The 15,609-nt window shown below is 32.3% G+C and overlaps 2 protein-coding genes across 2 annotated transcripts in view; both read right to left on the bottom strand.

Moving 5' to 3' along the window:
- The window catches only part of LOC107455484 (uncharacterized), a 383,034-nt gene that overhangs the window by 311,458 nt on the left and 55,967 nt on the right, over positions 1-15,609 (bottom strand). The gene's annotated exons all lie outside the window — the stretch shown is intronic.
- LOC107455481 (sperm flagellar protein 1-like) lies at positions 11,604-12,473 on the bottom strand. Its single transcript, XM_016073063.3, has one exon. It carries the CDS (start codon positions 12,382-12,384, stop codon positions 11,656-11,658), a length of 729 nt encoding a protein of 242 aa, XP_015928549.1. The 5' UTR covers positions 12,385-12,473; the 3' UTR covers positions 11,604-11,655.

The raw sequence follows: 15,609 nt of genomic DNA, 5'->3' as shown, positions 1-15,609 counted from the left end.
AAGAAATGATCAAGATGTCAACGAAGAAAAAACGTTATAGATGCAATAAAAATAATAAGCGTAGAAATAAAAGTTTAGAAAGAACTACTTTCAAGAAGTACAAAATAATCCATATCAGGTTCACTCTTTTGAAAAACACAGACTCTATATACTCCCAAAAATGTTCGTAAGATGTCTTGAAATTTCGACTGGTCATTGTCTTGAAATTAGAACATTTTAACTAAAGGTCACTTTTGAAATATTTCCTTTAAAATGTTTGATTTCAGCTCAATATTTTTGAGACTTTCGAATATATGGGCGAAATTAATCACAACATGTATAGGTATTTTATAATCAGTTTGTTCAGAAAAGAATTTTTTCCCTCGTTCCCTGTGTCGCTCATTCTAAAGGGAACCGGGGGTGGAGGAATTTCGATACAGTTGATTATCCATCTTGTTACTTTTTCCTTCCTACTTGAGAATGCGATTTCATTAAGTTGCCAAATTCTAGTGTTTAAATAGTATCCAAGACGATATCGTAAAAGGCAAAATGTATCCTATGTCCAAACGCTATGACAAAATTACACTGTAAAATATCAGCGAACAAAACATAGAGATTCGAAAAAACCGTGTTAGGCTTATGGTATTTTGCCATACATGTACCATGCAACTTTCCATTACCATAGGCTTTCAGTGCCCCACCAAATAAAAATCTTATAGATTTTCATGGTTACCACTGGCTACCTCATGTTTGTTTATCTAAATTTTCCTAACACGTATTTACTCAGGAGATCGAGCGTTCGCCTTCCAATGAGGTGAACCGGGTTCGACTCCCAGTCGATATGAATTTCGCATACGGCTTGCACCGACCACAGTACTGACGTAAAATATCCTCAATGGTAAAAGTATCATGGATTAAAATCCCCTTGCTATCGGGCTAACCATGAGAGATTCTCGCGGTGTTCCTGTCCATGTAACGCAAAGGCTGGTTAGTTCCATCAAAAAGTCCTCCCCAAAAGCAAATTTCTCCTAATACATGATCTAGGAGTTCCCTTGTCTTCTGGATTGGGTTCTAAATTACAAGTCTACGTAGTTGAACATTAGTAGCCGTAAACCAAAAATTTGGGTCCACTGTTCAACGACGATTATAAATTAAAAATAAATACCTTTTTACCCGAGGACTGAAAAAAGGACTCCTGAAAGCAATCTTCTGACGTCACAAGCCTTTAAAAAAGATTTGTCAAATTTACTCCATTCCTGATATTTGCATAAAAACCCCGCCCGAGCAAAAATTAGCAAAAAATAACACGAGCGATTAAATTTCAAAGCGGAGGTATCACGCTATTGGTCGAAAATGACATCACTACTTGTGGCTCTGTACACGCGTTGTTGGAAAATTGCAGAAAATGTTGCCTTTAAACAAGTCAGCTTTTGGTTTTCTTTGTTTCGATTTAATAAATTTATTATTGATTTTATTACAGACTGAACAAGAATGAAATAAGTCCAGAGATCACGTGAAAGCTAAATCTGCAGGTGATATGAAATCTGTAGCCTATGTTAAATAAACACCAGTCAATGCATCTCATCTCCCTTCCCACACATAGTGATGTCATTTTTGACCAATAACTTGATCAGACCACTTTAAAATTTAGTTGCTCGTAAAATAACCACGCAATCCAAAGAGCCAGTCATCACGCGCCTGAATTCTAGCCTGACTCGAAGTTGTCTTCGTCAGGCAATGCTTGCCTGAAAGCAGGCCAGGCAAATCGGAGGCAAAGAATCAGGTTTGCTTTCGTCTTGTGATGTCACGAGCCGGGGTGTAAGAGTAATTTGGCCAGAAAAAGGAGTTAGAACTATCAAAACAATAATATAAACACCAATAATTTTATAAAATTATATTATCATTACAATATTACTCTCAAGATGAGCTAAAAAAGTTATAGCAGTGTTGATGTTAACTCTAGCTTATTTGACTCACTAGTTTTATTCCAGTTTCAGCATAATTTCCAAGGCACATGTTACTTATATATATATACAACTTATATACAAACATACATCAATATTACACATTATTAAATACTTCGACTGTGAGCTTTTCTGTGGACAAAGCTCGAAATGCGTGTTTAAGAAAATGGACACAGCTAAAAATTCATGAAAAAGAAATTCGAAAAAGTTCGAAATCATATTTTTTTTTTCGTTAAATTGGCATAGCTCAAAATGGGAAAGAAAATGGACACACCTCGTAACACGTGCTTAAAAAATGAACATAGCTCAAAATGCATGTTAAAGAAATGGACATAATTCATAACACGCATTTTAAAAAATGGACACAGCTCATACTGCTGGTTTAAAAAATGGACGCAGCTTGAAATGCGTGTTTAAGAAAATGAACATATCTCAAAATGCGTGAATAAGAAATGAAAAGCAACTCGAAATGCGGGATTTTTTAAATGGACATAGCTCAAAATGCGTGTTAAAGAAATGGGCATAATTCATAACGCGTGTTTAAAGAATTGACATAGCTCAAAATGCGTGTTAAGAAAAATGGGCGCAGTATCAAATGCGTGTTTAAGAAAATGGACATAGCAAAAAAATCACCTTTTTACTATTCAGTCCAACTTTAACAACCGAATGAAGAATTCCGACCTTACTTTTCCTTACTTTTTTAAACATTAAGTAAGTGTTGTTGTTGTTAATTTACGTCGCACTAGAGCTGCACAATGGGCTATTGGCGACGGTCTGGGAAACATCCCTGAGGATGATCCGACAACATGCCATCACAATTTTGATCCTCTGCGGAGGGGATGGCACCCCCGCTTCGGTAGCCCGACGACCTGCGCGCGAAGTCGAGCACTTTACGGTAGCACAGTTTAACGAGGACCAATACCGCACACCCTCGGTCCCTACGCAGACTGATCCAAGTGGTCACCCNTTTAAACATTAAGTAAGTGATTAAGACAAATGGACGATATATCAAATTGTGAATTTATTTGGATCCATTAGTTCATTCTTTAGAAAAAAATACATTTTTCGCTCTAGAACTTTGAAAAACAGAATAAAATGCTAGGTGCATTTTCATAAAACGAAATTCACTAACAATTCAGCTTAGAATAAATTCATATATTCACTCACAATCGAAGCACACATTTTTAATAATTGTACTAAAAAAATTATTGTATACGTAAAGTACAGTTAAAAATTTCAATTCAAAGTTAATAAAACAATGAAATAAAGCAGTAACGAATACGAATTACGAATTAATTCGTTATTAATTTGCAGTAATACGAATTAATTTGTTAAGAATGAGATTTCAAATTTTATAATTTGAATTAAATATAATGTTTCTTGTATTACATGCATACTAAATTTTGTTTAAAAAATAATCTTTGTAGAAACCATAAGCTAGATTAAACTTATGTCTTTTTAAAAGACTATTTAATAATTAAATACAAGTTTAGATGGCAAAAGTTAAACAATCAGAGATAAAAATGATATTAAAATTTCTTATTGAGAAATGCATAGTCCATCATTAATTATTTTTATTTATTAAAACTAATTAATTTCTCAGAAATGAAAAAAACATTGAATTACATCAAATTTAAAAAGAAAATCAATTAATAACTTCTATCGTTTGTTTATTTTTTCAAATCTATAGCAGATTTGCACCACATCCCTTTTAATTAAAGTAAACGAACGGACGTGTTAAAAATATTCTAGAAAATAATATTTTCCTTAAAATTATTCCCAAAGTATGAAGTAAATTGCTCTAAATTAGTGTGATGTAAACAGTTTAAAATTGTCTAAACCAGCAAAGCAACAGGAACATATAACCTGGTTGTATTGATTGAGGAATCTGAATGTATAAATAACTAAATATTTGATTTAAAAAAAGTACTAAAAAAAGTATAAGAGCATAATAAGATGTCTTGAAATTTTGACTTGCCATAGTCTTGAAATTAGAACATTTTAACTTAAGGACACTTTTGAAATATTTCCTTTAAAATTCTTGATTTCAGTTTCAAATTTAAAATGTTTGATTTCAATTTAATATTTTTAAGACTTTCAAATATGTGGCACAAAAATAATCACAACATGTATAAATATTTTGTAATCAGTTTGTTCAGGGAAAAAAAATTCCCTCGTCCCTTGTGTCACTCGTTCTGAAGGGAAGGGGGGGGGGATTTCGATATTGTTGAGTATCCATCTCGTTATTTTTTCTTTCTTACTTGAGAATGCGATTTCATTAATTTAGCAGGTTCAAGTATTTAAATAGAATCCAAAACAATATCGTAAAAGGCAAAAGGTATCTAAAATCCAAAAGTTAAGAGAAAATTACGCTCTAAAATATTATGGAACAAAGCATAGAAGACCGAAAAAACCGTAGGTTTCTGAGGACCGAAATTACCATAGGCTTTCAGTGCCCCACCAAATAAAAATCATACAGAATTTTATAGTTACCACGGGCTACCTTATGCTTGTTTATCTCAAATTTTCTTAACATCTATTTACACTTAAGGCCGGGATACCTTAGTTGGTAAGGCACTGGGTCCATGTCGATGAGGTCTTGGGTTCGATCTCCGCCGACCGAAAACTGCCGGTGTATTAAACGGTGACGTATGCACGTAAAATCTGTCGAGTCTCAAAGTCCTCCATGTTGCCGTAACAAATCGAACCTCTGGGGGTACTGATCCTGGAGTTTCCTTATCTTCTGGATTGGTTTAAAATTACAAGGCTGCGGAGTAGGACATTAGTAGTCGTAAACCCAAAATTGGGTTGGCTGATCAACGATGGTTATAAAATAAAAAAAATTCTAAAAAATAAAACACCTATTTACACGAGGACTGAAAAAAAAAGACGCCTGATCTTCTGACGTCACAAGCCTTTAAAAAAGGTTTGTCAAATTTACACCATTCCTGATGTTAGTATAAAAATCCCACAGCGCAAATAACAGAGAAAAATAACACGAGCGATTAAATTTCAAAGTGGCCGTATCACGCTATTGGTCGAAAATGACATCACTACTTGTGGCTGCGTGCACGTGATTTTGAAAAATTGCCTGCCGGAATGTTGCCTTTAAACAAGCTAGCTTTTGATTTTCTTTGTTTCGATTTAATAAATTTATTATTGATTTTATTACAAAATGAATAACATGAATGAAATAAATCCAGTGGTCACGTGAAAACAATATCTGTAGGAGATATGAAATCTGTTATCTATGTTAATCCCACACATAGTGATGTCATTTTTGACCAATAGCTTGATCAGACCTCTTTGAAATTTAATCCCTCGTAAAATAACCACGCAATTCAAAGAGCCTGACACGAAGTTGTCTTCGCCAGGTAATGCTGTCTTCGGATCATCCTCAGGGATGTTTCCCAGACCGTCGCCAATAGCCCATTGTGCAGCTCTAGTGCGACGTAAATGAACTACAACAACATCGCCAGGTAATGCTTGCCTGAAAACAAGCTAGGAGATTATGAGATGAAAATGGGGTGTAAGGGTAATTTGGACAGAAGAAGGAGTTAGAACTATCAAAACAATAATCTAAACACCAATAATTTTATTAAATTATATAAACATTATAATATTACAGGCAAGATGAGCTCAAAAAAGTTATGGCAGTGTTAGGGTTAACTCTAGTTTATTTGACTCACTAGTTTTATTTCAGCTTCATTTTCAAGACGCATGTTACTTAAATATAAATTATGTTAGCAACAAGCATATATCCATATTACATATTACTAAATATTTCGTCTGTGAGCTTTTCTGTGAACAACACTCGAAATGCGTGTTTAAGAAAATGGACACAGCTAAAAGTGCATGAAAAAGAAATTCGAAACAGTTCGAAATCATGTCTTTTAAAAAATTGACATAGCTCAAAATGTGAAAGAAAATGGACACAGCTCGAAACATGCGTTTAAAAATGGACATAGCTCAAAATGCGTCTTTAAGAAAATGGACACATCTCAAAATGCGTGTTTAAGAAAATGGACATATTTCAAAACGCGTGTTTAAGAAAATGAACCTAGCTCGAAATGCGTGTTTAAGAAAATGGACATAGCTCAAAATGCGTGTTTAAGAAAATAGATACATCTCAAAATGTGTGAATAAGAAAATGGACACGGCTCAAACTGTGTGAATAAGAAATGAAAATCAGCTCGAAATGCGTGTTTTTTTAAAGGACATAGCTCAAAATGCTTGTTAAAGAAATGAGCATACTTTATAACGCGTGTTTAAAAAATGGACACAGTTCATAATGAGTGTTTGAACAAATGGAAGCAGCTCCAATGCGTGTTTAAGAAAATGGACATATCGAAAAATTCACCCTTTTACTATTCAGTCCAACTTTAACAACTGAATGAAGAATTTCGTCCTTACTTTTCCCTACTTTTTTAAACATTAAGTAAGTGATTAAGACAAATGGACGATATATCAAATTGTGAATTTATTTGGATCCATTAGTTCATTCTTTAGAAAAAAATACATTTTTCGCTCTAGAACTTTGAAAAACAGAATAAAATGCTAGGTGCATTTTCATAAAACGAAATTCACTAACAATTCAGCTTAGAATAAATTCATATATTCACTCACAATCGAAGCACACATTTTTAATAATTGTACTAAAAAAATTATTGTATACGTAAAGTACAGTTAAAAATTTCAATTCAAAGTTAATAAAACAATGAAATAAAGCAGTAACGAATACGAATTACGAATTAATTCGTTATTAATTTGCAGTAATACGAATTAATTTGTTAAGAATGAGATTTCAAATTTTATAATTTGAATTAAATATAATGTTTCTTGTATTACATGCATACTAAATTTTGTTTAAAAAATAATCTTTGTAGAAACCATAAGCTAGATTAAACTTATGTCTTTTTAAAAGACTATTTAATAATTAAATACAAGTTTAGATGGCAAAAGTTAAACAATCAGAGATAAAAATGATATTAAAATTTCTTATTGAGAAATGCATAGTCCATCATTAATTATTTTTATTTATTAAAACTAATTAATTTCTCAGAAATGAAAAAAACATTGAATTACATCAAATTTAAAAAGAAAATCAATTAATAACTTCTATCGTTTGTTTATTTTTTCAAATCTATAGCAGATTTGCACCACATCCCTTTTAATTAAAGTAAACGAACGGACGTGTTAAAAATATTCTAGAAAATAATATTTTCCTTAAAATTATTCCCAAAGTATGAAGTAAATTGCTCTAAATTAGTGTGATGTAAACAGTTTAAAATTGTCTAAACCAGCAAAGCAACAGGAACATATAACCTGGTTGTATTGATTGAGGAATCTGAATGTATAAATAACTAAATATTTGATTTAAAAAAAGTACTAAAAAAAGTATAAGAGCATAAATTTGTAAAACACCTTAATTTTTGTAAAAAAGAGCATTAAAATAAATCAATAAACTTTATTTCCCATAAAAACTTAAAAGCATGTCCAGTAAAAAAAAAAAAAGTAAAAAGATTACAATTTTTTTTTTCATGATCGTGATCTATATTGCTTTCAAGTTATTTATCCCTTTTCAAGCCAATGGTTTAAATAATTTAGATGAGATTACATTATTTTTTCTACATTATGCTTTGTTTTTTTTTTTAACTTGCATTTCCTCTAATGATTATAAATTTTTCTTTCGGCCTAATATGAGAAAAAAGAAAAACATTCGTCCGTTTTCTTATATTTCATTATAATTAGAACGCACCTTTTAAGCATTAAAAATTAATTAAAGGAGAAAAGTTATTGTGATCATAAAAAATAATAAATATGATTTTAAAAAAAGTTTCTGCTCATATTTTCCCATGTAGTTTTTCAAGAGCAACAAGAAAAAACGACTTATTAACTCCTGCAGAAGTAGAAGAAGAAGTGCGTTAATTAAAGGTTCCAAGGTGCATAAGATAATTTTTAAAAAAAAGTGCTGCTCTGCTCCGCCAAACTCGAATCCGTATAAATATGAGGAAAAAAAACTCTTATAATAACGTTTTGTGAATGAATTTTACGAACGGGAAACCAATATTTATTTAGAGCATTGGTTCAGTTCTGAATTTCTTAAATACGTAGGGGGAAATTAGGCAATAATTGGTAATAATGAGACATGATATAATAAGGAGATAATAGGAATAATAATGAATTGTTAATGCTTTCTTATTGTTTTTGTTTATGCGCTAAAAAAAAGAAATCAAATATGTCTTAGAAGTCTAAATGTTGTAGTTTACAAAAGAGATTATTTCATCAAAACAGTGTTCTTACAGCAACAACGAAATTAATTAATTAAAATATCATTTATTGTATAAGCATCTTTCCAATAATAAAAAAAATTAAATAAAAACTCCAAATTCAGCCAAGTTAACTGAATATTTCTGAATATAATGAAATAGAATCAGTTAAAGAGCAGAATCCCTGCATACATATAACACCTTTATCTTTAATAGATATGTGTTTCATAAAAAACAGAGCAAAAAAAACGAAAAAAAAACGATATTACTTTGAAAATTTTTTGTTCTATTGATTTAATTGATTATAATTCTTTTAATTATTAATCTTATAAATTATTCTTATAAATTCAATTTTATTATTAATCTTATTAATTAATAATTTTACCTATCAAAAATGATCGAATAGTATAAGTTAAACACAAAAAAAAATGCTGTTAAATTCGAGAAGAGAATACTCGACAGTATATTGTTCTATCTGCATATTTATACAATTGGAAGTAACGTTTTTGGAAATATTATTTAAATTTCAACCTTATAATATCTAAGAAATATCTTCTTATTTCAGCTTTATTTAACACTTCAATATTTATTTATTTTTCTTAGTCATGAAATTTACATTAAAGGATCCAAATACCCGAACGCTCTTAAGCTATAAATAATGAGTTTGATACTATCCTCTAGTTTTAAGAGTAATAAAGTCCTAGTGCACTTCAGCATCCAAATAGAGTCTCTGTGCTGCCATCCAGTGTGGCAGAAACTAGACGTCAAAATTAACATGGCCAACGGTATCTCACCCATTGTGGTGGTCCTGAAAGAGTGGATACCACTTCTGGAGAACGCACTAGGTCTGCTCATCGGGAAGACTGAATGTGCAGCTCATTGGAAATAAATAAATAAATAAAGTTTTTAGAGTCAAAAATCTAAATCCGTCGGGGGAAGTAAGTTATCCTGGAAAATACTTTATTTTTTGTCTGATTACGTAATTTAATTACTGATTACGTATATAATCAAAAGAGAAGGCCGGTTTTTGTCATTTGTTTTCATAAATGACCACTGGATCACCCTCTGTTGCATTTTGAGAATTACTAAGTTTTAACAAATTAATAACGTGAAAAATCATCTGTGAAAATGAACTGTGGAACCATAGAAAAACAGTTCCTGTCCGTACACTTCAGTCGTTTTTTTTTTCCTTCCAAAATCAGCTTTTACGGATGAAAACTGCATGAATATGTCAACATATTTAATAGTTATTCCTCGAATTGTTAAGACTACAATGTGAAAATCCGATCATTAAATCTAAAGTTACTAAGGTTTTTATTTGTGCACTGTAAATATTTTTCATCAGTGTAACAGACACAAAAGTAGATTGAAAAGATATGAAAAATATTTTACGCTGTTGTCAATTTAGTTGTTTTTAAAAACTTGTTTTAATAAATAACTTTATTTTCTCCGTGCGAACGAAGAGTATTTATCTGGTTTTCAAATAAGTCATTGTTTATTGTCTTTCTTAACGGTTACTAGTTTGTACTTTTATCAACTAATTAAACATTAATCCTACTTACCACGCAAAAGCAACTGTCATGAAATATTACACCGTTAGATGTTAAAATTCAGCTTGGTAAATGCGTGCAAGGGATCACTGACGAACGATCTGCGAGTGCAGAGGTGGGTAGGTAGGTACTTTATTTACGTCTCAGTAGAGCTGCAGAATGAGCTATTGGCGACGGTCTGGTAAACATTCCTGAAGAGGATCCAAAGACATGCCATCGCAATTTTGATCTTCTCTAGAAAGGATGACTCTCCTGCTTTGGTAGCCCGACGACCTGCATGCGAAGTCGAGCACTTTACGATCGAACAGTTTAACGAGGACCTATATTGCGCACCCTCGGATCTTTATCGCACCTTTTTTACTCTTAGCTTTAAAAGCATTTTTTAAGAATGACAAAAAAATTCCGTTTATAAATGAAATTTCAAAAGTCCAATGAGAGAATGGAATGTCTCCTAACACCAGAAATCAGAATTAAATATTACGAAATTTTTATTTATCGATTTCAAAAGATATTCTAGTTATATTTCAAAATAAACTTTAGGCGTACTTCCATCGAATTTATTTTTTAACCCTTATTTGATCAACAGGTTTCAAACAAATTTCAATACTTGATTTATTTATTTTTTCCATCAGCATAGGTTAAAAAATTTTCGTACATTTCTTACTACAGACTTCAAATCAGATAATGATTCTAAAAGTCTATAGAATCTTTTTATAATTATCCATTTTTAGTATTCACTGTTTAACAAAATAAGGCATTTTCCTGATAACAAATATTACTATAATAATATCTTGTGTCGGAAAATAATTTTAACAAAAGTAAAATTTTTCAGCGTCTTTTTTTAAAAGAGCAGCTTTTTGAAAGTTAACGGTGTAATATTTAAGTTTTAAAGTCAAAATAAAATTTCGGTTCGAATTCGTTCATTTAAAAAACAGAACAAACAGTTGTGGTTTTTTGAGTTGCACTAATAGGTATTTAATTTTAATAAATCAAACAAATAAGAAACAATTAAGTAAATAAATAATTTGTTTGTTCCTTCTTAGAGAAAAGGGTGCACTTATTTACTACGATCAGTCAGACGTTTTACACTGAGTAATTTTAATGTGACAAAATGTTCTTAATTTCTTATCAGCTAACTGGCTGAAGTTCTGCGACTCGAAAAAATTTAATTATTTAGAGCGAGTGTTAAAGAAGAACTTTGAGCACTAATAAAATTAAACAAAACAGATTGGAATATTACAGAGAAAAAAAAATCTAAGAGGTAGAATAAAGAAAGAGAATTTAAAAATGAAATGAAATAATTTGTTGAATAGTTCTTTGAATCACATGTGGTCAGGTAATTGGGTACTTGCATTTCAAGAAGAAGAAGATATTAACGCATTTTTCGGACATTTGCGATATCCGCTAGTGAATTTTGATACTCGCAAATGTAAATGCGAAACAAAGGTATTCAACACATTTTTAGAGTAATCAAAACAACCATTCGAATGTCAACATTCGTTAGCATAAATGCGTAAAAAAGATATTAACGCATTTTTCGAACAGTGTAAATGCGAAACAAAGGTCTTCAACACATTTTCTATTTACCAAAATAACTATGTCAAAGTATTACACCAGCGTAAATGCGAAACAAGATGTTACCCGGAACGACTATGTGTCTGTCGTTTCGACGAATTTCTATGGTCACTATGGTATTCATCCAATTCGGTATTTTATATCAATAAATATACATACATTTTAGTCTTGTATAGTATAAATATACGAGACTAAAGCGTATTTTTAGTATAAATATACATACGTTTAATCTTGCAAACGTAAAAACTAGAAAAAGTAATAAAAACATAGTTTTTTTTAATACATATAGCTAAAATCGATCTGTCTGATACATGTATCTTAATTTGAAGCAAAAGTGTCTTTCTTCATTTTTACATTTTGTCCATCTCCCTTCTCTTTAGAATCGTTGGTATGAGAACACCCCTTAATCAACCCCCGCAGTTCGTTTATGGTATGATCTTTATGAAGCAATAAGTACTCCAAATGATGCACCCTTGCTGTCAGATTCATTATCGTCTCCTGTTTTTCTAAAAGTAGGGCTTGTACTTTTCGCTGGGTGGTATCTCCTGGCACCGTAACAGTATTTGAAGACAACTTACATCTAGACAAAGAACCGTTTGCTATAAGTTCCTTCTCTTCAGAATGGTCACCCTTCACGTCTATGACAGTGTCCTCAATTTTCAAACTGTGGATCAGATCTCTGATGTTCTTTTTCTTAGCTATGCGATTCGATTTCCGGTTCGTCTCGATTGTTGTTCTGAGTCGACTCAAGAAATATTCTATGGCTTCTCTGTTGGCGGCCGCCAATTCGTTTAGAGTCGCCTCTGACAGAGGGAAAGCCAGTTTTCTCAGGACTTTCTTATTGAGCGTGGCCCAGTTCACTTTTTTACGTTCCAGCGTGTTTGTGGGTGGGTAGTTGTGCAAATCGACGAGAGTTGGGTAGAAATGTTTGATTAACTCGGCCGCTAAGACGCCATCAGAGAAATCTCTGGCTAGGTTTTTTTTCACCCTGGAAAACGGGATGGTGCCCAACCATTCGTAGAGATTGACTTGCTCTGTTTCATTCATGCTTGTATCGGTAGTTATTTCAATAAAAGCTATCTTTTATAGACGGAGAAAATTTCGTGTATTTAAATTTTGTTTATTTATCAAATGAACTTTCCTGGCGGTGCTTTACTATAGTCATGCTGATGACAACCATATTCATTTAGATATTTTTTGAACAGCTTTGAAATCTTGAGAAACAGTGAGGAAAGTAGAAATCGATTATACCAACTTTCATCGATCAAAAGGTGCCTCAAGATTGAATTGAGTTAGCATGCCTTGTATGTTAGTGAATTGGTGGGTGACCACTTGGATCAGTCTGCGTAGGGACAGAGGGTGTGCGGTATTGGTCCTCGTTCAACTGTTTTACCGTAAAGTGCTCGACTTCTCATGCAGAGCTACCGAAACGGGCGTGCCATCCAGGATCAAAATTGTGATGGCATGTCTTCGAATCATCCTCAGAGATGCTTCCCAGACCGTCGCCAATAGCCCGTTGTACAACTCTAGTACGACGTGAATGGACTACAACAATAACATGCTAGTGAATTTATGTTTAATATTCGTAGAGGTAGTTACGCAACAATACTCCCTCACCAGAATTTTATCAGGGATAGAATTCGATAAACGGATACCACTTGTTGCCGTACTTGTGAAGGACCGGAAGAGCTGTGTTAATCTCACCGTATTTTGAGCGCTTGTACTGAGTGAGAGCTGTATTAAATTCACCGAGTCTTGAGCGTTTGTCGTGAGACAAAGTTAGTATTGAGTTCACGGTTGTGTGACTGTGGTCTCGCATGTGTTGCTATTAGCAGTCGAGTGAGTGCAGGATCCCGTTGTGTGTAAATGAGACTGAAAAGCAACAGCGCGAGGAGGACAATGACATAGTCACAAATAGCAAGTCAAATGTTCAACGTGAACCATCCATCGAAGTAGGTGAGTTCATATCACGTCAACAGGTCGCCAATGTGGCGAAAGAGCTTTAGACAATGTGAATCTTCATCTAACAAAAGGTACCACAAGATTGGATCGAGTTAGCATGTTTTATATACTAGTGAATTGATGTTTAATAATAGTAGTGGTAGTTACGCCACAAAATTATCTAGCAAAAAAATTTTCTTCTGATCAAGTCGCTTCATAAAACACGCGACAAACTGTAAATTCTTTTAACTCGTTAATGGATGGTTGACTGAATGTAAACAATAACGAGCTGCCTAAAACCGGAAGAAATTTAGAGAACTTCCGGTGTATCCCTCCGCTCATGTTATGCTCGCGAGACGATGTGTGAACAGGCTTAACATTCTAAGAAGTTTTATTGTTGTGATTTGTGTTTAAATTTACGCATAATTTTACCATTCATAAGAGTTATATGCATTTTATAAATTCTAACAGGTCGTGAGCGTAAAATAAATGTAAGAAAGTAAATGTCAAAACATAAATAAAGTGTAAGATTTGACTTGTTATGAGAGTTATCCCGTATTTGGCTCACGTTAATGTAAAATATAGCCGTTGATAATTTTTTCGGTAGCAGAGTGCTAGTCTTCCGAATTAATTTGTTGTTTGTTACGTTGAAATTTAAATTGAAAGAACTCGTTAAATGTTAAACACTTCAAGTATTGGATGGCGTGCGATCAAGATTAGGCGTAAAAAGCGATCGAAAGTATTAACCTGGAAGTCTTACGACGAATTTTAACTCCTCACCATCTTGGCTTAGCTTTACACGGTCAACCATCCACGGTCAACCACGGTCAACCAAAGTCACAAAATTTTCAATAAATTTTATCACATGGTTGTACCTAATCAAGTGGTTGTGCTTGTCATGTTAGTGTTGCAGCGTTTAAGGATTTACGGCTATTAAGCTATTATTTATTATCACACTGAATCATTTTTTGGATCAGATTTAATTGGATGCCTGCTAACGAAGTGTGTGTCAAGCTTATTGGCTAAATCTTGGACTAAACAAATGGCACGATTAACCCACGCATGATGTCACTAGCAGGTATCCAATTGCGGTCAATTTGGGCCGTTTCACGTAATTTATCGCAGACTGCATGATGGTTAGTTTTATTTAGACGCATCAAGCTAAACACCTGAATTCAAAATGTTTCCTGCGAATTACTGAATATGCTATCCTTCCATGTTCCATATTTTCTTCTGGTTATCAAATAGTTATAAAAAATAAAAAGTTCCAAGCTTATTTAAGTGCCATAGTAAAGTACCTTAGCAATTTAAAAAATTTTATATGAATTATTTCTGAAATATTTCATTGCTTTTACTTAGATATGTTTATTTTAACAGAAATTTCTGAACGTTAACATTATGAAACTAAAATTAATCGTATGTATACTATTCGTATCAATGAAATTACATTTTGTTAATTATTTTATTAAATTAAATTTTATGTTTGAAAGCTTTCGTTACATGACAAGTGTGGATTCTCTTAATTTTTAATTACAAAATATATTTTGTCTCTAAATTTTATTGAACTCTATTCTACGAGCCTTTGCTTAATATTGCGCCATCTCTTACATAATTACAGAAGTACTAAAAGAAACTAATTTGTGAATTATTTTATTAAATGTAATCTTATGTTACACAAAAAAAACTCGCAATTTTTATTATTAAAATTTATTATTCGTTCATTTTTATTTTTTGTTCATTTTTATGGAGAACTATTTTATGAGAATAACTTAATAATGTGCCATTCCGCAATAGAGATCACCTGAAAAGTATTGTATTGTTTATGATTATTATTTTTTAGGCTGAATTAGATAAACTAGTGGTCTGCGCCCCCTGCTCGCTAACGCTCGCCAACTCCCGAAAATTGCTACACAATCTTATATGATTTGCTTCGCAAACCAAGCTCGCTTCGCTCGCTACTAACTTAGGTACATTGCAAATGCATAAAATTCTAAGAATTCAAAACAATCATTCAAATCCATATAACAACTTTTTTTAAAAAAAATTAATTACATCTTTTTAGTAAATACTAAGTCATTAAAATAAATTTGAATTCAAATAAATGACATGTAATTCGTTAAACCTATTAGAAATGTGCTATAGTATAAAATCTTAAGATAAAATTTCTAAAACTGATAGGGGAGAGTCGGGTAGCCCCACCCAGTGGGTACCCCCGCCCACTGTCAATTTCATATGTATAGAATATTTTTTCAAGTCAATGGGCCATCGGACATTAATTGTTAGATTAAAAAAAGATTATTTTCAAAGTTTGAAGTATTTATGCAGCTGTTA

Source organism: Parasteatoda tepidariorum, chromosome 3 (assembly GCF_043381705.1).
Source record: "Parasteatoda tepidariorum isolate YZ-2023 chromosome 3, CAS_Ptep_4.0, whole genome shotgun sequence".
Taxonomy (NCBI): Eukaryota; Metazoa; Arthropoda; class Arachnida; order Araneae; family Theridiidae; genus Parasteatoda; species Parasteatoda tepidariorum.
The sequence above is the reverse complement of the archived record's forward strand: the minus strand, read 5'-3'. Positions and strand labels throughout refer to the sequence as shown.

What these genes read in the sequence shown, in the direction of transcription:
- LOC107455481 (XM_016073063.3), bottom strand. Translation starts at nt 12,384, where the DNA reads ATGAATGAAACAGAGCAAGTCAATCTCTACGAATGGTTGGGCACCATC.